The 23,325-nt window shown below is 40.6% G+C and overlaps 1 protein-coding gene across 1 annotated transcript in view; it reads right to left on the bottom strand.

Annotated features, from left to right (window-relative positions):
• Positions 1–6: 6 nt before the first annotated feature.
• Positions 7–23,325, bottom strand: part of LOC141440478 (histone-lysine N-methyltransferase EHMT2-like) — a 32,225-nt gene continuing 8,906 nt past the window's right edge. Inside the window, 19 exon segments of the mRNA XM_074105000.1 lie at positions 7–366; positions 1,886–2,070; positions 5,126–5,237; positions 5,239–5,360; positions 7,472–7,572; positions 7,575–7,629; positions 8,710–8,854; positions 8,962–9,095; positions 9,814–9,877; positions 12,122–12,283; positions 12,921–13,084; positions 13,662–13,843; positions 14,830–14,997; positions 16,043–16,245; positions 17,212–17,232; positions 17,234–17,276; positions 17,279–17,411; positions 19,251–19,450; positions 20,994–21,115. Of these exon segments, the coding sequence (XP_073961101.1) occupies positions 258–366; positions 1,886–2,070; positions 5,126–5,237; positions 5,239–5,360; positions 7,472–7,572; positions 7,575–7,629; positions 8,710–8,854; positions 8,962–9,095; positions 9,814–9,877; positions 12,122–12,283; positions 12,921–13,084; positions 13,662–13,843; positions 14,830–14,997; positions 16,043–16,245; positions 17,212–17,232; positions 17,234–17,276; positions 17,279–17,411; positions 19,251–19,450; positions 20,994–21,115 (2,425 nt within the window). The 3' untranslated portion in view covers positions 7–257.

The raw sequence follows: 23,325 nt of genomic DNA on the forward strand, positions 1-23,325 counted from the left end.
TTGAAACTAATTAACACAAAAGTTATCGCCAGAACAGTTTTTTTGCCTAAAACTGTTCAACTTTGATGCCAAATATCTCGAAGACAAACTTTGAAGCAAATATGGGATACCATATTGCTTAAATCCGTTGTTGTTAATATAATAGGCTACAAAAAACATTAGAAAACTAAGGAATTCAGAACGATGCCCCTTCGTGTAACTTCCACCGTGTCGGTATATCTGTAGTCGACTTATCGTGTTTACTCCGAGTCTGTCGGTCATTCGGCGTCGTCGCTGGACTGCAGGGGGTACCGGCACTCCGGGGCGCCGCACTCGCACCGCATCCATTTAGATTTGACCGACCAGAACTTGTCACCGTAGTCGAACCTGGAACAGCACTTTAATCTTAGCTTATAATAAATAGCGGTTACTGTAAGCACAATAGGGATGGGGATGTTGACACCATTAAAAAATAATCCGAAGACACGACTCCAGTAGAAAAATGCTTTATTTTAGCCCTGAAAACTAGATTAATTTACGATTAACTGCAAAATTAGATTTTTGTTGCTTTAATAGTACATTACTGCAGACGCCATGAAGTAAGGGATTGATGGACGAGTTCGGGGTAGACCAGGGTTCGGGTAGGCCAAGAAGTTATGTAGGGAGGTGGTAGGGAGCCATAAATGAGAAACTTCATGTCTCCATTTCGTGACATTAACGCATACATTTCCGAGCATGTTTGAGAAAAACAAATAAATAGTTCATTGTGTGTGCGAACAAGTGACGCCATAAGTTGCTATTTCTATTCAAACTATGGAAGAATTGTGTTTTGACAGCTCATAAAAAGTACGTCAATTGATTGGTGGTGTCAACATCCTTTTTGTCTAAATAAAAGTACTAGTGCATTTTTTGACAGATTGTCAGTTACTTTGTTAAACTGCCGAATCATGCGCAACTTCTAAAAAAAACGGACGTTCAGAGTCCCCGTCCCGCCGAGACAGTCTGCGTTTGCAAAGCGTTCCCCAGCGTGTATGCATCTTCATGTCTATAATAATGTTTGTAAAGTGTGTGACATCAAACACCGCCCCATAGGAATGGTAAAGGCTATCCTAAAAAAGTGGTTTAGTGTCCCTGACATATAATGACACAGAAGCTCTCCTCCATCTCTGCATGTAGCGATGAAACACACACACAAACACACACATTTATACTAGATATTAATTTAAATTCTAGTAAAATTAAGCGACATTGTGTAATTAGCTTTTCTGTTTAGTCTATCTGTTTGTTCATCTGTGACGTGTCTCCATAATAGAATCAATGTATACAGCGCACTGCTAGGCCCCGAAATACAGGCTCAGCATAGCTCGGGGTTTGTAAATAGACAAGCCAAGTGTTTGCAAATAAATTTATTATTATCGGCTGGTGAAATAGAACAACTGTGCTCCAAAACAAGTTATTATTATTATTATTATTTTTTTTTATTTACCTTAGGTTATGTTTATTTAATATATTGATAATATCATTATTACATGTCATTTTGTTAAATATAAAAAAGGTATATTAGGTACAATAAAATTAAATAAACTAAAATAACAGGATTAAATAAATAACAGGATCGAAGGATTTTGGGCACAAATTTGTGCCTCTGGGAGAAGACAGGTTAAGCTCTCACTCAAGTACCTACATCATGAACGCATCCTGACGGCGAGACGGTAGTACTCTCATCATCATCTCATCATCTCCATTCCACTTTCGTCGACATAATTTTTTATAGTAAAGTCAACTATTACAAATCAATTTCGAGAATTGTCTTTTGCCGAAGCCCGATGTGCAATCATCGCCCGATACTGTAAAAATAGACAGCCATTGCCAGGGGTCGATTATCAGGGCAGTAGGGGGCACTCACGTGAGCTCCTCGCCCGGCGCGATGTCCCTCGCCGCGAACAGGCACACGGCGGGCAGCCGCAGGTCGCGGCCGCCTGCGAACACCCGCACCGGCGCCACGTTGGGCGCGCAGCTGTGGTTGACGAAGCGCGCCGCGCTGCCGTACCGCGCCGCGTCCACGCACAGCTGCACCTTGTACTCGCATTGCTGACAGAAATACGTACATATTATTAAGTGCGTTTATACCTGCTGAGCTGGCAACGTTGCATTTCTGTTAGTTTTTCTCGATTATTCCATAAAAAATGAATGAAAATTAAAAATGTGGTCCGATAGAACACTTCTTAATATATAAGTTAATGCGTGTACTCCAATAATTATTCGTGATACACTTTTATATTCCTTAAAAACGAATTAATGTTTATGACCGGTTTTTAAAGAAAATAAAAGTCGTAACGATTGAAAGGTGTCCTATCAGACAACATTACTAATTTTCATTCAATTTTTATGGAATAATCGAGAAAAACTAACGAAAATGCAACGTTGCCAGCTCAACTAGTACAAGCGGTCTTAACCAGCGATCGGGGATTTTGTTGCCACTCGGGGTGAATGTCCACTACAAATCCTAAAATAAATCGTTTTTAATACAAGCTTTTTTTGCTGACTCTACTTGTATTGTCACCCAAACTACATTTGAATACCAAAAATGCTGAACCCATCGCACGCCTCTCAAAATTAGTTACCTTTTTTTTGTTATTAATTTAATTAGTATAATTACATTAGGTCTTATAGTTTTACTTGTTAGTGTATTTCCCCGAACATGATCAATGCTGTTGCATGCCTGCTATTGGTGCATGAGCGGGGGCTATAACTTATAATTTAGATTAATTTAAATATCTTGTTCATGTACTGTTGGCATGTCTAATAAATAAATAAATAAATTTACATAAGTTTATCAAATTTCAAGTCGATTGGACAACTGGAAATGGGTTAAATTTAACTTGCAAGATTTGACCCAAATAAATAAACAAACGAACGGGGCAAGTTAAATAAAAGCTTGTAAAAAATCCCTGACTTTTTCCTGACTTGGTGAAATGTTCTAAGTTTCCCTGACCAATCATGTACATTTCAAAGCAGGTTATACGACTTATTTTTTTACTGCCCGAGATATTAATAATCTATATTAATAATTTCGTCAAGGGGTACGGTAGACTCGAACGAAATGCACATCAAATTGAAGAGCGTAAAAAAATTGTCAATCCGAGTCGACAACTTGTAGGCGGAAAATTCGGATTATCGAGTATTTTCAATATAAACTTGAATAAATTACTAAGTATATAATGGCGTTGCGAAGTAAACATGTCAAAGTCATCACATCAAAGTGGCGTTAGTGTCACGTCATCACGTGTCACAGGTTTCCATTTCGTTCTCCGTTGTGACCTCTTAAGGGCCCCACACACGGCACGATTCGTCGATTTTCATCAGATCGATCGTACAGACGAATCGTACCGTATATGGGGCCCTTTAGGTCTAATTTCTTTGATTATGAGACAGAGACATCATAGTTATTTGGGCAAATAAGATTTAGGAGAAATATCTACTGGTGAAATACCGATACGTAGGTTAGCCGTTAAAGTGTCATCACGTCAGATTTTTCGATAAGTACGACAGTCTTTACTGGCAAAAAATGTTTTCAAACATATTATTATGAGTCTAAATTTTACCCGAGCGAAGCCGGGTTTTATATAGTTATTTATTAATTTATTTTTGTCATTTCGTACCTACTTTGTCATGAATTTCTTTGTTTCCTTTAAGCTAGACCCGATGATGGGAAATCACTGCACACCGAACGTGCTCACTTTTTCGTTGACTGTTGTTATAATACCACTCTTTAACACGCCGCCCAGAACTGGAACGACTTGTGTCAAAATATCGAGCTAAGTTTTGGGAAATCACGAGTTTTTTCCCGACTTTTTGGATTTCTAGCAAATTTCCCTGATTTTCCCTGACCACCTTGAGCTTCCCTGACTATTCCCTGACTTTCCAGAAAGTGGACACTGGACCTGAATCACTAACCCTTTATAAGGCAGAGACGATTTAGCGACCAGTTGGAAACTGAACCTTATTGCTTTCATAATACGTCACAATTTCCATTGTAATTATTGAAAATACGATTAGCATTAAAAATATTCTTTGTCGCATGTATTCGATAGCTGCTTTTGATTCTGTGGTAGTATGCTCCAATAAACGGGGCCTTATAAAGGGTTAAACTAGTATGGATATTTATTTTTCACACCTCCTTCAGAAAAGTAACTTTTCCTCCCTGACGAGAGGGAGCAAAGTGCAACTTTCCTGTAAAAGGCTTTTCTAAGTGTTTTATTGCAAATGCCATTTTTTGAAGTTGATAATTGTAAAGCCACGCCATTTTCCATGCTGGTTGTTCTTTAATAATATTATGTTTTTTTTTTCAAGTTTCTTAATGCTCGGTGTGAAAAGTTGTATGAGCCACTCGGGAGCAAAATTATTTTCATCTTGGGCGTTAACACTTGAATCCCTCATTACGCTCAGGATTCAAGTGTTAACGCCCAAGATGAAAATAATTTTGCTCCCGAGTGGCTCATACAACTTTTCACACCGAGCATTAAGAAACTTGAAAAAAACAAATTCTAAATATTATTAAAGAACAACCAGCATAGAAAATGGCGTGGCTTTACAATTATCAACTTCAAAAATGGCATTTGCAATAAAATACTTAGAAAAGCCTTGAACAGAAAAGTTGCACTTTGCTCCCTCTCGTCAGGGAGGAAATAGTTATTTGTGTCACAAGGGAGCAAAATGGTGTATTTACGGCGAGGGCGTACATTGAATCCAGAATGTAGCGAAGGATTCTACAATAGAATCCTGAGCGTAACGAGGGATTCTAAAGTAGAATCCTGAGCGTAATGAGGGATTCAAGTGTTAACGCCCAAGATGAAAAATTTTTGCTCCCGAGTGGCTCATACAATTTTCACACGAGCATTAAGAAACTTGAAAAAAAACAAATTCTAAATATTATTAAAGAACAACCAGCATAGAACATGGCGTGGCTTTACAATTATCAACTTCAAAAAATTGCATTTGCAATAAAATACTTAGAAAAGCCTTGAACAGAAAAGTTGCACTTTGCTCCCTCTCGTCAGGGAGGAAAAGTTACTTTTCTGAAGGAGAGGTGTGAAAAGTTACTTTTCTGAAGGAGAGGTGTGAAAATGACTATATTAGCCCTCACCTGCAGCAAGTCCGGCTTGAGATCCAACGCGAACATGTAATGATCCGCCGAGCGGGTATCCGCATCGGCCATACTGAGCAGCTCCCCGCAGTAGGTCGCGACGGGGGCGCCGCGGCACGCGTGCCAACGCGCGGAGCCCCCAGCCGCGCGCGCCGCCCGCCCGGAACACAGCCGCGCGGACCATGAGCGAGCCCTTCTGGGTGGCGCGGGTTATGCTCGCGTTCGTGCACAGCTTCTGTTGGCGATGATTTAGGTTTAGGTTTAAGTTAAGAGATGCTTTTTTACTTTAAGAACAATACAGTGCACTTAAAATGAGCTTACGTAATAGGGATGTTGACACCATTAATAGTTTATTTTTATGTGGCTGGTGCATAATGAGAGCATTAAAGTAAGAGTGTGGTTTCATAATAAGATCACACGAGTGTTTTAATGCCTAATTATGTATAGCCGCATACATAACTTTATCTACATGCATATCATAAGTTTTCTATGATATGTTCAGATATGGCCTGTATTTTGACTTTGACTTGATAATAATTATTATCTACATGCATGTCATAAGTTTTTCTACAATATGTAAAGATATGCATTGTTAAAAAAAGTATTACCGATACTTTAATATAAACATTAAGATGCACCCGCAGATACCAGCTTTCTTAATAAAGGCCATTTGATAATCGTTTCTGAACATATAATAGGGAAGTTATGATATGCATGTAGATAAAAAATAATTCGAAGACACGACTCCAGTAAAAAAATGCTTTATTTCAGCCCTGAAAACCAAGATTAATTTTCGGTTAACTGCAAAATTAGATTTTTTGTTGCTTTAAAAAAATAAATAGTTAGTTGATTGAGTGTGCGAACAAGTGACGTCATAAGTTGCTATTTCCATTCAAGCTCTGGGAGGATTGTGTTTTGACAGCTCATAAAAAGTACGTCAGTTGTGGTGGAGCTCAACATCCCACTTCCTTATAATTAAGCATTTCTGCATGATCGCCTGACGATTTGTTCAAGTTACACACTGTTATTAATGTGTTGTTTCAATTTGGTTTTAAATATACTGAGAGACTCGCAATGTTTCACATTATTTAGTACTTAATCCATACTAATATAATATTATACTCGTAAACGCGAAGTGTGTGGGTTTGTATGTTTGAGTGTTTGTATGTTTGTCCGTCTTTCACGTCGAAACGGAGGGACGGATCAACGTGTTTTTTGGCATAGAGATAGTTTATGGGCCACAGAGTGACATAGGCTGCTTTTTATCCCGGAAAAATGCACAGTTCCCGAGGGAACAGCGCGCGATAACCGAATACCACGCGAGCGAAGCCGCGGGCAAAAGCTAGTCAAATATAAATACATGGATGTGAAGTTGTTTTTCATGTTTGTTTTTCTAGAATGAGTTTTTTTTTTAATTTACAACACTAATATTTTTCACCTATGATGAGTTTACAGAATATGCATAAATATTTTTTATTTTGAAGAAAAGTAACAAAAAAAAATTAAAACTGTACTTTTTAAAAATATATAGCAATAGCAGTGTCCATTAAATAGACCCCATCGAATACGATTTTTTTTTTAATTGACGCAATGTGTGAAACGGAACAGAGTAGTGACGTGACACAAAATTATCGGCAATTGCCGCGGTGCATTATACGATAACAGTGAACACTAAGATATTTTAATTTTTTAAACAAAATTTGCAAGAATTTGTATATTTGTTTTATATTAACATATTGATTAGCACATACAATACTTTCTATTCTACAGGTATTATGGTAGGTAGGTTTATATTTTATTTGTTTGCCGACCATACTTTGCTATGAAAACTGCACGTTGATAACGATTTCTTTTAGCTGGTGTAACCAGACTACACGTGCCACCCGTGGGCGGAAAACTGGAAAAATATTATTCTTGTAAATATAATACAACTTCTCCAAAAATAGGCACTAATAACTGTTAGAAAAATCGATAGCTCACTCGATAAATGGTACATCTCTAAAACTGTCAAACTCGAAACGTCACAGAACTCATCATAGGTGAAAAATACTATAGATAAATAATAAATATCACGGGACAATTCACACCAATTGACCTAGTCCAAAGTAAGCTTAGCAAAGCTTGTGTTATGGGTACTAAGCAACGGATAAATATAATTATATAGATAGATACATACTTAAATACATATTAAACACCCAAGACCCGAGAACAAACATTCGTATTTTTCATACAAATATCTGCCCCGACACGGGAATCGAACCCGGGACCTCAAGCTTCGTAGTCAGGTTCTCTAACCACTAGGCCATCTGGTCGTCAAGATGGGTAGAATAGATGGGTGGCACAAACCGTGTTGCAGGCGCACGCGTGGTGACACTGGAACAGCATGGGCGGCTCATGGTAGGGGAAGTCGGGCGCGAGCCGGCCGCGCGCCAGCCAGCGCCGCACGCCAGCAGCTGGCACGCGCACGTGTCCGCCTGGCACGTGCCGTCCGCGCACGTGCACCCCTGGCACACACGGAAATGACAATGAGTGCCTTCGTTTTTTGTCTTTCTAGATGGCGCCACTGTTGCGTGAGGTTTTTAAGTAGGGTTGCCAACCGTACTCTAAAACAGAGTATTGTACAGTCGCCATCAGATATTTCGGAGCGGCCAAGGTAGTCAAAAATATCGGCACATGCATCGATGTTCATTATCGTATTGTATCGATCTAACCTAGCACGCTCCGAAATATCTGATGGCGACTGTACTCTATATCATATAGGCGTACTCTATAATCTATAACACAAATAGCTAAAATACTCTTTTTCACACAATGTTTACTATACTAGTGCCAGTCATGTTATTTTATGCAAACTCATTATCATAACCAAAAAAAGGCCGTACTCTTTATTTACCTCCTTTGAAATCAGATATACTCTATTTCCTGTAATAAAAGGTGGCAACCCTATTTTTAAGTGTGGATTTCAAAGTCTTTTATTACGGGCGTGAAAACTAAGTTTAGATTAAAATCATATTTAAAACACCTTAAAACCGTACCATAAAAATATCGAGGAACCACAGTGTTTGCGTAGTCCCGTTTTTGTTCGGAAAAAGAGAGGACAAAAGTTTCCGAAAAGGCATAACTGTCTCAAAACACAGACATTCATTGCCCCGTAACGCATAATTGTCATAATTAATTTCAGGTAATGCAAAATATTCACAAAATTATTCTATACCCCGCGTAGCTCACCCAAAAACAGTGACATTTGACATTTCGGTGACCTCACGCTACACCAGCGCCTCTAGCGGCGAATTCATACGCGATAGCCCTCAATAGCGTATATTTTACTTGCCCGAATTTCACTTGCCATACCAACGTTTGCCATAAAATATGTAGAACCGTGCTGTTTTAGGATTTTTTTTTCAATGTTATCTTATAGAATGCAGTAGGACCTCGAGGTTCATAAATATAGATAGGTATTATGTAGATAGATAGATGAAAGTTTAATTAGAAAAGTAAACGAATGGTATTTGGAAAGTTCCCAATTCGGACAAAGTCGCCCGGCACCGGCGCGTCGTCCGCCTGGCGGCAGGCTGCAACACTACCTGCAGCGTGTCGATCGTGTCGTCGACGGCGACGGGACGCGGCGTGACGTGCCGCGTCACGTACGTGAAGTCGTCCGGCGCCGGCGCGTCGTCGACCTCGTTCACGCACGGCACGGGGAACTCCTCGCGGCCGTTCGACAAGTCACTGTGAACAAAGCCGGGGGCTACTATACTCGAGTCCGAGATTATTTTTACCATGGGATCAAGCTAAACTTTTGATTTTGACTGACCAAATCTCTCTCTCTCTCTAACCTGCAGAGCATCCTGTATCCGCTGCCGACGTCCCGCGCCGCGATGGCCATCTGCATGTTGAGAGATATAGCGCTCTGGCACTCGCCCGAGCACACTTCTACGGGCAGCTCGCCCGCTGAGTTCTCTACGTCCGTCTAAAAAAATAAAAATAGTTATCGTCATGTCAGCTGTAGGACGTCCACAGTTCGACATAACCCCCCCCCCCCCCCATAGACCACAGTTGCTTCGGTTGGCAGCGGCTTGCGTCCACCGTGAACATCATCAAAGAGCGGAATTTTCATAGCAAATATCAAGTGTCACGAGGGATTGACCATTGTGTTTTATCGACTGTCGATGTTTAATACGGTATTTGACTATTTTGTATATGTTTTATAAATTAAAAAATCACAATGCCTGTTATCGAATAGAGAAACAATTTTTAAGCTACCTTTACAAATAATAAAGGTTTGAAATTCAAGATTAGACAGAGAAAGACATACTGGCATGTGACGTCACATGCCAGTACCTCCATACTTGCTGCATAGAGAAAAGCGTTTGAGAAAGAGACAGGTATACAGATTTGTCAAAAAATCACTATAAATCCAATTTTCAACCGATTTAAATTTTCTCTTCGCTAAAAACTCAATCTGTTTATCTATATTTTCATAATAATATTAAGATATGGCAAAATCAGGAGTTGTTAGGAGTTGTAGGTAGTGTGTTTGTTAGCACGATATGTTTTAGGTAATTAGACCTGTAATGGGGGAAGCCTTTGACCTGCAGTGGGACACTATAGGCTACCAAAAAAAAAAATAGACCTGTGTGTTTATTACAATTTAAACATAAAAGTTAGTATGGTTAAACATGACTCACCCTAGCGCCGTGCGCGAGCAATATGACGACGCATGCGTAGTGTCCTTGTCTGGCTGCCACGTGCCTAGAAATATACAAAACCTACAGTACCCGGCTGTAAAGATTGAACACCGGTCTTTGGAAAGAGACTCGGCTATATTAAAGGTTAAACTGTACTACACACACACACACACGCACGCACACACACGCACACACACACACACACACACACACACACACACACACACACACACACACACACACACACACACACACACACACATAGTTTAAACGTCAGTTTTTACTATTTTGCTGGTTGTTTTTATGTCAATTTTGTATTTTTTTTTCGCTTAATTCTAAAGTTTTACAAATCTGTTAATCGCACTCGCAGACGTCCAAGATACAGGCCCAGCCTAGTTTGGATTATAATAGATATGTTCTGTATTGTAGCAAATATGTTCCTGTTAATAAAAATATTTGTATTTGTACACTCTTAAAAAAAACCTTCGGATTTTAAAAGCATGCTTCGGGTATTGACGATGACATGCGAACGTGATGTGCGGTTGTTCTGTTATCAACTTGCAAAACTTTTCAAAGTTACAGTAAAAAGTTAAGTTAAGAATAACCATCAGTACAAAATAAACCTTACTGTAATAATATTACGCTTTTCTTTTTTCCAATTCGATACAAATAAAACAAAATCAGCATTTTCGAATCCTTACATCGTTAATTGAAATTGAGAACACACCGCCTTAACACACTACTTTTATTTGGAAGTATATAGAGCTGTTGTTATACTGTATCTACTTCTCTTGGGTATGTCAAATGATTTTTTTTGGTCTGCTTTCGTTTCGTTTTCAAATTCCCCGTTGCTTCTATAACTCGGTCTTGAACCTTATTAAAATATTTACGATCAACACTTTTCTCAAAATATTAGCATACATTATAAACAATTTCCCGTGATTGGCTATTTACAGTTAATACCCCGTTAAAGTTGACTCGCCATGGAAATCAATTTCCTAAAAATAACAAACCAAATAAATATGTAAGTGGTGGTTTTAACTGCTCTATATAAATCAACTAGCTTTTGCCCGCGGCTTCGCTCGCGTTAAATTTGGGGTAACAATTAACATACATTTACTTTCTGCGATCCTTTTTTTCGTGTTTTGATTGATTTTTTGGATTACATGGAAATACAAATACAGTAAGACATTGTTTTAGACAGATGGTGCACATATTGGAATTCAAAAATCAACCTACATAGGTACGTAATTAATCATTCATAGTTCGTATCAACTCTGGAACCCTGTTTTGCTGAAACATTAAAGGCGTTAAAGTACTACGCGTTTTTTTTGCCGGCGACTTCCTACACGATATTATTATAGGATATAGGATTGTATCTCGAGAAATTGTAAAGTCCCCGCGGGACATGAATTACTGTGATTTATTTTAATATTCTTAATTGTCGATTAGAGACATATTGTAGCTTTCTATTATTAAAAGAATTTTGAAAATCTGCCCCGAAATTGAATTCACTTATTTTTATTCTGCGGAAATTCTGCATTTAAAAAAAGAAGTCTGTCCATCAGAGATATTGTACGAGTAGTTTTCTATTGGTAATAGAATTATTTAAATCAGCTCAGTAGTTTCAGAGATTACCCCCAACAAACAAAGAAGCGAAAAAAGTTTAGATATTTCCCTATCCCGTGGGAATTTCAAAAAATCCTTTCTTAGTGCGCGTCTACACCTATTAAGGAACATATATTCCAAATTTCAAGTTTCTAGCCCCAGCGGTTTGGGCTGTGCGTTGATCTATAAGTCAGTCAGTCAGTCAGTCAGTCAAGTCAGTTTCTTCTTTTATATATATAGAAGATGAAAACACAAAGAGTGCACTCTTCGCGCGATGTATTATTACTAACTAAAAAAGACAATTGAAACATACCACATTACATTTGTTACATTTTGTTACATTTGAAATTTACCACGAGCTTTGCGGTGAAGGAAAACATCGTGAGGAAACCTGCACAAACCTGCGAAGCAATTCAATGGTGTGTGTGAAGTTCCCAACCCGCACTGGGCCCGCGTGGGAACTATCGCCCAAGCCCTCTCATTCTGAGGGGAGGCCTGTGCCCTGCAGTGGGACGTATATAGCCTGGGATGATGAAAAAAGACAATTGTCATTTTCTACTAACGAATCCTTCCGATTTCCCCCGAAACCCGAAGCTTATCTAAGAGCTCACGGATTGTAGTACTTCTGTCCCCTCGCCGACGGGACAGAATAACAACAAGTAATAGTCGATCCACCCATTCGACCCCCCTGTATGCTCACAGCGGCGTGTCCCGGTGCGCGTTGACGGCGGCCACAGCGCGCGGGGACGCCTCCACGAGCAGCCGCAGGGACTGCGCGTCACCGGCGAGCGCGCACCAATGCGCCGCCGCGTTGCCCTCTATGTCGGTCGCGGTCGCGTCCGCACCGTGCTCCAGCAACAGCCTGTTTATAATTAGTATTTTATCTACACCCATATAGTAAATCCTCAACTATGCGTTCAAAAACCATTAATCACCAGCATTACGACATTAGATTCTATTATGAACACGGCTGTATCGTAATGGTCATTACGATACAGAAATCTGTATCGTAATGAGATTTCATACATCATTACAGCAGGGGGGGGCGCCTCGACCACGTGCAGCAGCAGGTCGGCGCGGGCGCAGCTCGTGGGGCAGACATACCTACCTAGTAAGAGTTAATGCAGGTCATTCTCAATGGTTCGCGGAACACATGATAGAGGATTTAATATATGGATATAGATAAAATATTGTATGCAACTGTACGTAATTAGGCCTTAAAACACTCATGTGACCCTATTATGAGTCTCGGCTACGCCTCGTTTCATAAGCCCACACTCGTGTTTTAAGGACCCCTATTACGATACAGATGCATAAAATACTATTATGCAACTGTATCGTAAAAGGGGTCCTTAAAACACGAGTGTGGGTCGCATGAGTGTTTTAAGGCCTAATTACGTACAATTGCATACAATATATTATCTATATCCATATATGAAATCATGTGTTCCGCGAACCATTGAGAATGCCCTGCATTAACTCTAAATTAAATATTTTACCTGACAGCCAAGGGTCGCTGGTGCTCCGCGGCCCACACGAGCGGCGTCCACCCGCCGTGGTCCCGCGGGTCTACCTGGGCCCGCGCGCCGCCCAGCAGGGCTTCGCACGCGGCCACGTGCCCGTAGCGGGCCGCAGTGTGGAGCGCCGTCATGCCTTCTGGACCCTGGTAATATACAGATTAAAACCGGTCAAATCTTACTATACTTGGTTTGGAGTAAATAACGAAATGTAAACAAACTTCAGCTGCCATATTGGGTACATTCAAGGATTTTAAACATTTTATCTACACCCATATAGTAAATTCTCAATTATGCGTTCAAAAACCATAGGTAATGACCAGCATTACGACATTGGATTCTATTATGAACACGGCTGTATCGTAATGACCATTACGGCTCCAACTCGGCCACGCCTAGTTTCATAAACCCACACTCGTGTTAAACTGTAAATTAATCAAACTGTACGTACTACTGAAGAACCGATAACCGTTGGGGTAGACGAGTTCTTGAGTGGAGACCACGGATCGGCAAACGTAGCGTAGGACGTCCTCAGACTCGGTGGAGCGATGATCTTCGCAGGGCGGCTGGCAAGAGCTGGATGAGAGTAGCCGAGGATCGTGCTCAGTGGCGTGCCATGGGAGAGGCCTATGTCCAGCAGTGGACGAACATAGGCTGATGATGATGATGATGATGATGACGTACTACTGCCTAGAAATGAGAGGCCTCGGCTTTGATACTTACGGGTATATTAACGTCGCACCCAGCCGCTACCAGGTACCGTATCACTTTGAGCAGGTCTTCGTCGCTAGCGCCGTCCCCCTCGCACTCCTTGTCGTCGTCTTCCTTATCGCTCTCGGGGTCAACGTCCATCTCTTGATCGGAGTCGCTCGATTTAACCTTAGGCGCGTTCTTCTTTGAGAGCGCTGTAAAAGAGAAATGAGTTATTTGTAAATGTTACAAAAAGTTACTCAGTTGTTGGAGTGGAATGGAACCTAGCATTTAAAATCCAATGGTCAGGGGCACTTGTATAGTATTCGCTGCAAGTCATTGACAAAATTAAAAAATAATTAATTGAAGTTCGACGGGTAGATCGTTTATTTTTTATCGATCTAATATAAATATCGTTTGCCCCATCTTATATAATAAAAAACCGGGAAAGTGCGAGTCGGACTCGCGCACCGAGGGTCCCGTACCATTATCTAAACAACATTAGACGTGAGCTAAAAAAAACGGCAAAAAAATCAAGTCTGTTGTATGGGAGGCCCCCATAAATATTCATTTTATTTTAATTAAATTATTTTTTTAAGTGATTATACAACTAAGTATTCTGTAAATATTTCAAGCGTCACCTGTTGCCGTTATTAATATCAAGCAAAATAAGGCAAAACAATCACGTTTGTTGTATGGGAGCCCCCCTTAAATGTTCATTATATTCTGTTTTTAGTATTCGTTCCTATAGCGGCCACAGTAATACACAATCTGTGTAAATTTCAACTGTCTAACTATTACGACTCAAGAGATAGAGCCTTGTGGGATTCGATTTGTAGCATTCGAACATGGCGGATGTAGACAATATCTAATTTTGCTGTTTCTGCTTCTTTGGCTAGTTGAAGTATAATTTTGATAGTGTTTTATGCGGCGATTAACCTTAAAAGTGATCACAAAATTCTATATTGCTCTCGTGTCTGACATTTTTTAATGCGCAAGTTGTCTCCGCGTGGTTTCTGGAATTTGACAGTCAAGTTGCAAAAACTACAACCACCGTACAACGTGCCTCTCAAAGAGAGTTTACTTTGACACTGGCGGAATTGTCCTATTAATTAGGACAGAAAAGCCATATTTTATAAGAGAAGAAGAGCCTTGTGACGGACAGACAAACAGCGGTGTCTCAGTAACAAGGTTCACTCACCCCTGACGGCCCGCATGAGCGGCGTCAGCGCGGCCGCGTCGCACGCGTCGATGCTCGCGCCTGCGTACTGCGCCAGGTACAATGCGGCCAGGTGCCCGCGCCGCGCCGCCGCGTGCGCGACCGTGCCGCCGTAACGCGTCACCGGCTCGTTTATATCCGGGCAGGACACTGTAACAATAGTACATTGTACAACGAGGCGAGGCGAGGGTTGATAGACGCGTCGAGGGGGAAAAGGGTTTAATGCTCGAGTTTTACACTCCGCTTTTCACTTATATTGCGAGGAGATGAAGTAACAACAGAGGAAACATTGTTTACTTAATAGGTACCTTTCATTTTTCGTGCATTGATAATATAATTATAAATAATTAGTTTTATTGAACCTACTGTGTTAAAAATAAAGTTGTGTTAAATACTTGTGATGTATATATATCATTTAATAATATTGTAAATCTGTTTTAAAAAAATATATATACCTCGTTGAGTTTCTTGCCGGATTCTTCTCAGCAGAGGTTTTTCCGAACCGGTGGTAGATTTTTTTTGACATTCATAAGTGCTTGTTATAGCCTAAATTGAATAAAGATATTTTGACTTTGACTTTGACTTTATTAATTTATATTGATCTATATGGTCGATTTTTAGTTTTATACAAATGAGAGATTAAAAAAAAAAATATAGAAACTTTTTTGCTTGTGACTGTTAACACCTGATTGCCTTGGTCTTAGACGAAGATTTTACTATATGCACTAGAGCATCAAAAGTCACTTTATGTCGCCTATAACCAGCATAAACAAGAACTTTACGAGCATGAGAAGTGAAAAAATATTTTTCACAAAAAATTTACATTATTTTTTACATATCAGAAGGCGAAGTGCATCGATTATGATCAGCGAAAAATGAATAAGTTAAAAACATCCTGCAATGTCGCTACACTCGACAACAATGTCACATACAAATGCCATTATCGTCGGGTCTCAAACTTTTTAAAAAGTTAAAAACAGCCATAGTAATAAGCCGGTATCAGTTATTTTTGTTGAAACTCCGGACTTTTATTGGGTCTGAAACGCTTGTGTTGTTTTTGATGGAAATAAACCGCCAGCAAAATATACTATATATACTCATACTCAGCCAGCAATTTCATACTTCATGCCACGACAATAATCTACTATTTTTTATTTTCTACTAAAAAGCGAAAAAAAAGGATAAAGTGACTCACCGATGAGTGGTAACAGTTCATTGGGCGGCGCGCCGCTCTGTATCGCCTCGCACAGCGCGCTCGCGTCGCGCGCGTCGCCGACCGCGCGCCCGCGGAGACTCTCCAGGTCGACCGAGAGGGACGGCAACAGCGACGGCGGTATGATAGGTTCCTGCTCTAGCACGGCCGGGTCGATCGTCGAGAAGCTCAGGTAGGCTGGTGTGCTGGGAATAAAAGATTTAACCAGTGGGGCGGATGAGGCAGGGCAACCCACCCGGGCACTCAGCCTCGGGAGGGCCTCAAAATTTCCAGAAGTTCTCTAAAGCTAGACAAGGCTAAAAATATGATAAACTAGCTGTCGCCCGTGACTCCGTCCGCGTAAAGGCTGACCAGGAATATAAAAAATCTGATTGCGAGGGCAGCACTTCTACGTTTCATATTGCAACATTCTTTACACTTACTATACGGTACCTACCAGTCACATTGACAACAGTGTCGATGATGTTAATTAAAAGGAATATTTTCAAATCCCTCACGACTTTTTTTAATACTTTATGCATTGTGAATTATTTTCCTTCCAAGGCTATGGATAATCTTCGGCATTTTAACGCACAAAAACTCAAAATAACACTAAAATACCACGCGTAAGCAACATTAAACTTTGACAGCAATAAGATGGCATTTGAATTTAGTGTTACCAGTGCAAGAAATTAGTTCTATTGGTTATCCACAATATGGCAAGGTTTTTTATAATTCTGATCAGCCTTTCTTCTTCTTCTCTTTTAAGATATGGCTTTTCTGTCCTAATTAATAGGAAAATTTCGCCAGTGTCAAAGTAAACTATCTTTGAGGGGGGCGTTGTACGGTGATTGTAGTTTTTGCATTTTGATAGTAAAGTTCCAGAAGACACGCGGAGACAACTTGCGCATTAAAAAATGACAATATCGAATTTCGTGATCACTGTTCACTGTTAAGGTTAATCGCCGCATAATACACTATCAAAATTATACTTCAACTAGCCAAAGAAACAGAAATAACAAAATTAGATACTGTCTACATGCGCCATGTTCGAATGCCACAAATCGAATCTGGTCAGCCTTAAGAACATATTTATCGCCATTCGCCTTATGCCATTCTGTTGCCAGACACTGGTGCAGGTGATTATGTTGTGCACTAGATATTGTACTCACCACTGCACCCGCTGGTCGGGAGGACACCCGTTTGTTGGTACACTTCATGAGTACGCGCACTTTTGGCAGTCGCAGTTGACCGGCTGCCATCGGTACGTGTACACGCCGCAGTGCGGGCAGCCGGGCCGCTGGCGCGTCTCACTTGGGATGCCGCACTCCACGTGGAACAAGTGGTTCTGGCTGCAGCGGTAGAATGTGCCCTGGTAAAGGTATGCACTAGTGAATAACTCAGTCAAAATATCGTTTAACCAATTTAGGTAATAACAAGTGAAAGTCAGAATAGGGTAAATCGTCAATTACTAAATCGTTAATTCAGACGACGAGATGGCCTAGTGGTTAGAGAACCTGACTACGAAGCTTGAGGTCCCGGGTTCGATTCCCGTGACGGGGCAAATATTTGTATGAAAAATACGAATGTTTGTTCTCGGGTCTTGGGTGTTTAATATGAAATTTAAGTATGTATCTATCTATATAATTATATTTATCCGTTGCTTAGTACCCATAACACAAGCTTTGCTAAGCTTACTTTGGGACTAGGTCAATTGGTGTGAATTGTCCCGTGATATTTATATTTATTTATTTAATTACTGGCCACCATCAATCACTGGCCACTGGAAAAGGTATGCACTAGTGAAAAACTCAGTCAAAATACGTTAACCAATTTAGGTCACAACAAGTGAAAGTCAGAATAGGGTAAATCGTCATTACTGGCCACTGGAAAGGTATGCACTAGTGCCAAAACGCAGTTAAAATATCGTTAACCAATTTAGTCACAACAAGTGAAAGTCGGAATAGGGTAAATTATCAATTACTCGCCACCATTAAATAACTGGCCACTTTAAATTAAAAATGAATTACAAGTTACACCCATGTGTTTCGCATATTATATTTATTTCACTGGACACTCTAACCCATAATTTTCCTGGGTCTTAATTGATGTGTTCTTCATAACGATAATAATAATTACTATATTTTTCATATAAACTGACGGAAGTGATGGTTTATAATGAAAAATATCGAAGTTTTCGTTTTCACATTCACAAGAATATAATAATAAATATTATGTCAAAATTGACAAATTTTTGTTTTCGAGTTTTATGACGTGACACCACAGATAATCCATAGACTAAGATGGCCGACAGCGTTTTCGGCAGTTTACAAAAATATAACTTTTAAAATGAAGTTTATGAGTCTTCTCGGTCCTAAAAAAAAATAAGTATTTTTTTCCTTTAATTAGACAATAATTAACAATTTAAGCCCCACCTAATTTAAAAAACCGGCCAAGAGCGTGTCGGACACGCCCAAAATAGGGTTCCGTAGCCATTACGAAAAAAATAAGTAATATTTTTCTAAGGATTTCGTATTTTATACGGAATCTTCCAAGTTTAGGTATATTTTATACCCTAGGCTGCTATTTACTCATAAACTACTAATAATTCTCAAGCAAACTTAGCCGTTATAGTTTTCCTTGAAAGTTTGATATATTTACTACCATCCTGAATTTTTTCAAATTTTTCCACCCACCGGTTTAGATTTTAGAGGGGGGGGGGGGGACGCTTCGATTCTTATGAAATTTGCACTTTAAAGTTGAATACTGCGCAAACAAATCACTGAATCGAAAAATCTTCTTAGCAAACCCCTAATGGTTTACCTATTATTAAATACCTATCCAAAGATACCCCACACTATAAGGTTGGATGAGAAAAAAAATCACCCCCAATTTACGTCTATGGGAGGTACCCTAAAAAAATTTTTTTTTAATTTTAACTGTACAATTTTGTCGGCATAGTTTACTTATATATCCGTGCAAAATTACAGCTTACTAGCATTGATAGTCTGAGCAAACCGCGGACGGACAGACAGACAGACAGACAGACATGGCGAAACTATAAGGGTTCCGTTTTTTCCATTTTGGCCCGGAACCCTAAAAAGGGTCAACTAGCCTATTCCAATCTGGTACGTCTGTCTGTCTGTCAACACTCAAGACCCTTTCCCAGCCTGATCCCCGCCAGGACCGCGCCGTCAACAGTCCCACGTACCTGCGAGCAGAACAGTCCGCAAGCGGCGCAGCACAGATGCCTCCGCAGCTGTTCGCGGTGCGACCCGCACGCCAGTATGTAGGGCGCCCGCGGGCCGCTGCGCACCAGCGGCGCGTACCCGGCCGGCCCGCGGGCCGCGCCGTGAGAGCACCCGACCCGCACACCGTCCACCAGCTCGATCGCTTGGCAGAACACCGGCTCTGGAACAAGGCGCTCGTGAGATATATGAGAGGAATAATGTTCATTTTTAGCTCCGCCGAGCTGTTGACACTTAGTATCAAATGAAGCGTTTCTATGTTATCAAATGTCGCTACTTCAGGCAGGAGCGAATATTTCCAGAAATCTTCACTTAACAAAGTTTTTGAGAAACCTAAAACTATCATTTCAAAAGAGCTGTCGAACTATGTGCCACACGTTGATTTCAATTTCTGCGACGTGTATGGGGTGCCCCCCCCCCTCCCCCTATAAATATTTATTTTTATAATTTAACTACAATACTAAATAGCAGCTTTGACAAGACATCTGTACTCCAAATATCATTGATATAAGTCTTGTAGTTTTCGAGTAAAATGTCTGCTGACATCGGACGGACGGACAGACAGACAGACAGACTTGACGAAACTATAAGGGTTCCGTTTTTGCCATTTTGACTCCGGGACCCTAATTAAAAAATATCATGGGATACGTGGGGCCGTGGTGGCCGAGTGGTTTGACCTATGGCCTCTCAAGCAGAGGATCGCGGGTTCAAACCCCCGGCTCGCACCTCTGAGTTTTTCGAAATTCATGTGCGGAATTACATTTCAAATTTACCACGAGCTTTGCGGTGAAGGAAAACCATCGGGAGGAAACCTTACAAACCTGCGAAGCAATTCAACGGTGTGTGTGAAGTTCCCAATCCGCACTGGGCCCGCGTGGGAACTACTGCCCAAGCCCTCTAATTCTGAGAGGAGGCCCGTGCCCAGCAGTGGGACGTATATAGGTGAGATGATGATGGTGGGATACTTGACATCGTTTTTTTAGCATTAGAAATAAGGTAAACAATCTTGACGAGTCTTTTTATTGAAAAACGTTTTAAAAAAAAAACAGTTACTATTACTTATGATACCAAAAGCATGTAAATGATCATATGTCCTTGCTAAATGTTACATGTTTGCTGTGACTTATTTTTAAAAAGTGTTTTTCAATAAAAAGACACGTCAAGATCGCTTACCTTCTTTCTAATGCTAAAAAAAATTAAGTATAGTCCCAAAGTAAGCAAAGTTTGTACTATGGATTCAGGCAACGGATAACATACTTATATAGATAAATACATACTTAAATACATATTAAACATCCAAGACCGAGAACAAACATTCGTATTATTCATGCAAATATGAACCCAGGACCTCAAGCTTCGTAGTCAGGTTCTCTAACCGCTTGGCCACCCGGTCGTCAAACCGGACCTTGTGCAAAGTCCGCCCGTATTGCTACCACCATCTTGCTCGCTAATCCGCCGTGAAGCAGCAGTGTTTGCACTGTTGTCTTTCGGCGTGGGAGAGTAAGACAGCCGGTGAAATTACTGGCACTTGAGGTATCCCATCTTAGGCCTCTAGGTTGGCAACGCATCTGCAATACCCTTGGTGTTACAGATATTTTATGGGCGTGGTGATCTCTTACCTTCAAGGAGACCCCCTTGCTCGTTTGCCATCTAGTCGAATAAAAAAAAAAACATAACGTCTCATCCAATATAATAAACAATCTCACCATCTAGATCTTTCGGCGAAGCGTAAACGTTGCTGGGCGTTTCGCATTCGCACTGGGCCATGATCCCGGACTTCCTCTCGGGACACGTGGCCTCCGAGCCGTCGTCCCCTCCCGCTGGATGCCTAACTGTACAACACACTTATTACCGGAGTTGCCTTTGAATGTGTAAAGCCGAGTTTAGACTTGAGAGAAAAATCGTGAACGTGCATTACATCGCGAGGCCGCAAACCCGAGTTTGTAATGGTCAATCGAGCGCCGCAATACGGTATTTGACTATTTCGTATATGTTATATAAATTAAAACTACACAATGCCTGTTATCGAATAGAGAAACAATTTTAAGCTACCGTTACAAATAACAACGTTATGAGAGTTTGAAATTCAAGATAAGACAGAGAAACACATACTGGCATGTGACGTCACACGCCAGTACCGCCATACTTGTTGCATAGAGAAAAGCGTTTGAGAAAGAGAAATTGATTTTTCAAAAAATCACTATAAATCCAATTTTCAACCGATTTTAAGTTTTCTCTTCGCTAAACACTCTGTTTATTTATATTTTCATAATAATATTAAGATATGGCAAATTCAGGAGTTGTCAAATACCGTATTTGAGAGTCTTGCATGCAGTTCACACTATACTCGAGTCCAGAATTAGGCGAACCAACTTGACAGTTCATTGCACACAAATGTTGCCACAGTGAGGGCTACCGTTTTCCCGCTCACCAGTTGGCGCCACTGTAGACTAAGGTCCTGCCTGAAGTATAGTGGTTAGTTTGTTAATATGGGCGTGAAAACAATTTACTTTTTAAATCATAATACCTTAAAACCTTGCCATGAAAATATCGAGCATACCACAGTGTTGCGTAGTCTCGTTTTGTTCGGAAAAAAGCGAGGACAAAGGTTTCTGAAAGACTAAACTGTCTCAAAACGCAGACATTCATTGCCCCGTTACGCATATTTGCCATAACTAATGTCAGGTATTGCAAAATATTAACAAAATTATTCTATACCCCGCGTGGCTCACCCAAAAACAGTGAGCTTGGACATTTCGGAAACCTCTCGCTACACTAGCAACTCTAGCGGCGAATTCTTACGCGGTAACCCTCGTTACACCAGTACTGTAATATAGATATTAAAAAAAACTTAATATCGATGTTAGAAAAAAAAACTCAATACGAAATAAAATAATAAAAGAAATCTTTTATTTGAAAGATTTCGAAAACAATGTTAGTTTTTTTTTAAATAGAGCTCTGTCCATCGGAGATTCTTTTTGCCGTTGTACGATAAAAAAAACTAGAAAACGAAGTACGTTGAAGTGACAATGTCGGGGGGTTTTCAACTTTGTTGGTTAGGTTATGGAGTTCGAATGGTTATGGATTCTAACACTTAAAAAAACTTCGTCTGTATTTTTCTCAATAAACAACACTACAGTTGCTATTAATAGTGCATTATGGCTATCCATCGGGAAAAGTCGGATGTGAATCGAAACACGACGGCATCCGAAGTGTCAATCAATTATTTGTACCTATTAAATGATGGACTTTTTCGTAACTATCAATAGTACATTGTGTCTTAAGGGCGGTAAATAAGGAATTACGAACGAGAGTCTATTAGAAGCCCGAAGTCGAAGACTGAGGGCTTTAATGAGTCGATGTTCGTAATTCTAGTACCGCCGTGCGACATACAAAGTTTTTCATCACATTTTGCAAGTAAAATTTTATATTTGTAAAAGAAAAAATATAATTGTTCCAAATATTGGCGATACCTTAGGCTGTGCTCTTGGCAGCGTCGCCCTCAACCTCCCCCTCCCTCGGCATGCGCCGCAACGTGCGTGTGCATGTGGTCCATGTAGTCCTGCAGCAGCGCCATCAGTACGGGCACTGACTCATTGACCGACCTTGGGCTTCATGACAAGAAAATGTGTACGCGCAATGACTCATTTACCGACCACGGGTTTCATGACAAGCAATTAAGGTCGAGGGTTTTATTTGGGGGTTGCAACTAAGGTAGCCTGCATGTTACGACACTGTTTACGAGCAAGTGTGATGAAAAAATAAAAAATACAGCTGTGCGGGTTTCCCGACAATAAACGATGGAAACCATAATGCACTATATCTGTAACACATTGTCAAGCGAACTTTATACAGGCGCATTTTACAGCCCTGTTGCAGAGGAAGCCAAAGGCACTTGTCCCACCACCGACGATGAGCGAGAAGCGAGCAGAGCGAGTAACTAGGAACGAGTGGTGAGCAGCGAGAAGCGAGTGTAGTTTTGTCGCTCGGCTGTAAGCGAGTGTTCGCGTGCGACGGGCGATTACTCGCTTCACTTGA

This window comes from Choristoneura fumiferana, chromosome Z, assembly GCF_025370935.1.
Source record: "Choristoneura fumiferana chromosome Z, NRCan_CFum_1, whole genome shotgun sequence".
NCBI lineage: Eukaryota > Metazoa > Arthropoda > Insecta > Lepidoptera > Tortricidae > Choristoneura > Choristoneura fumiferana.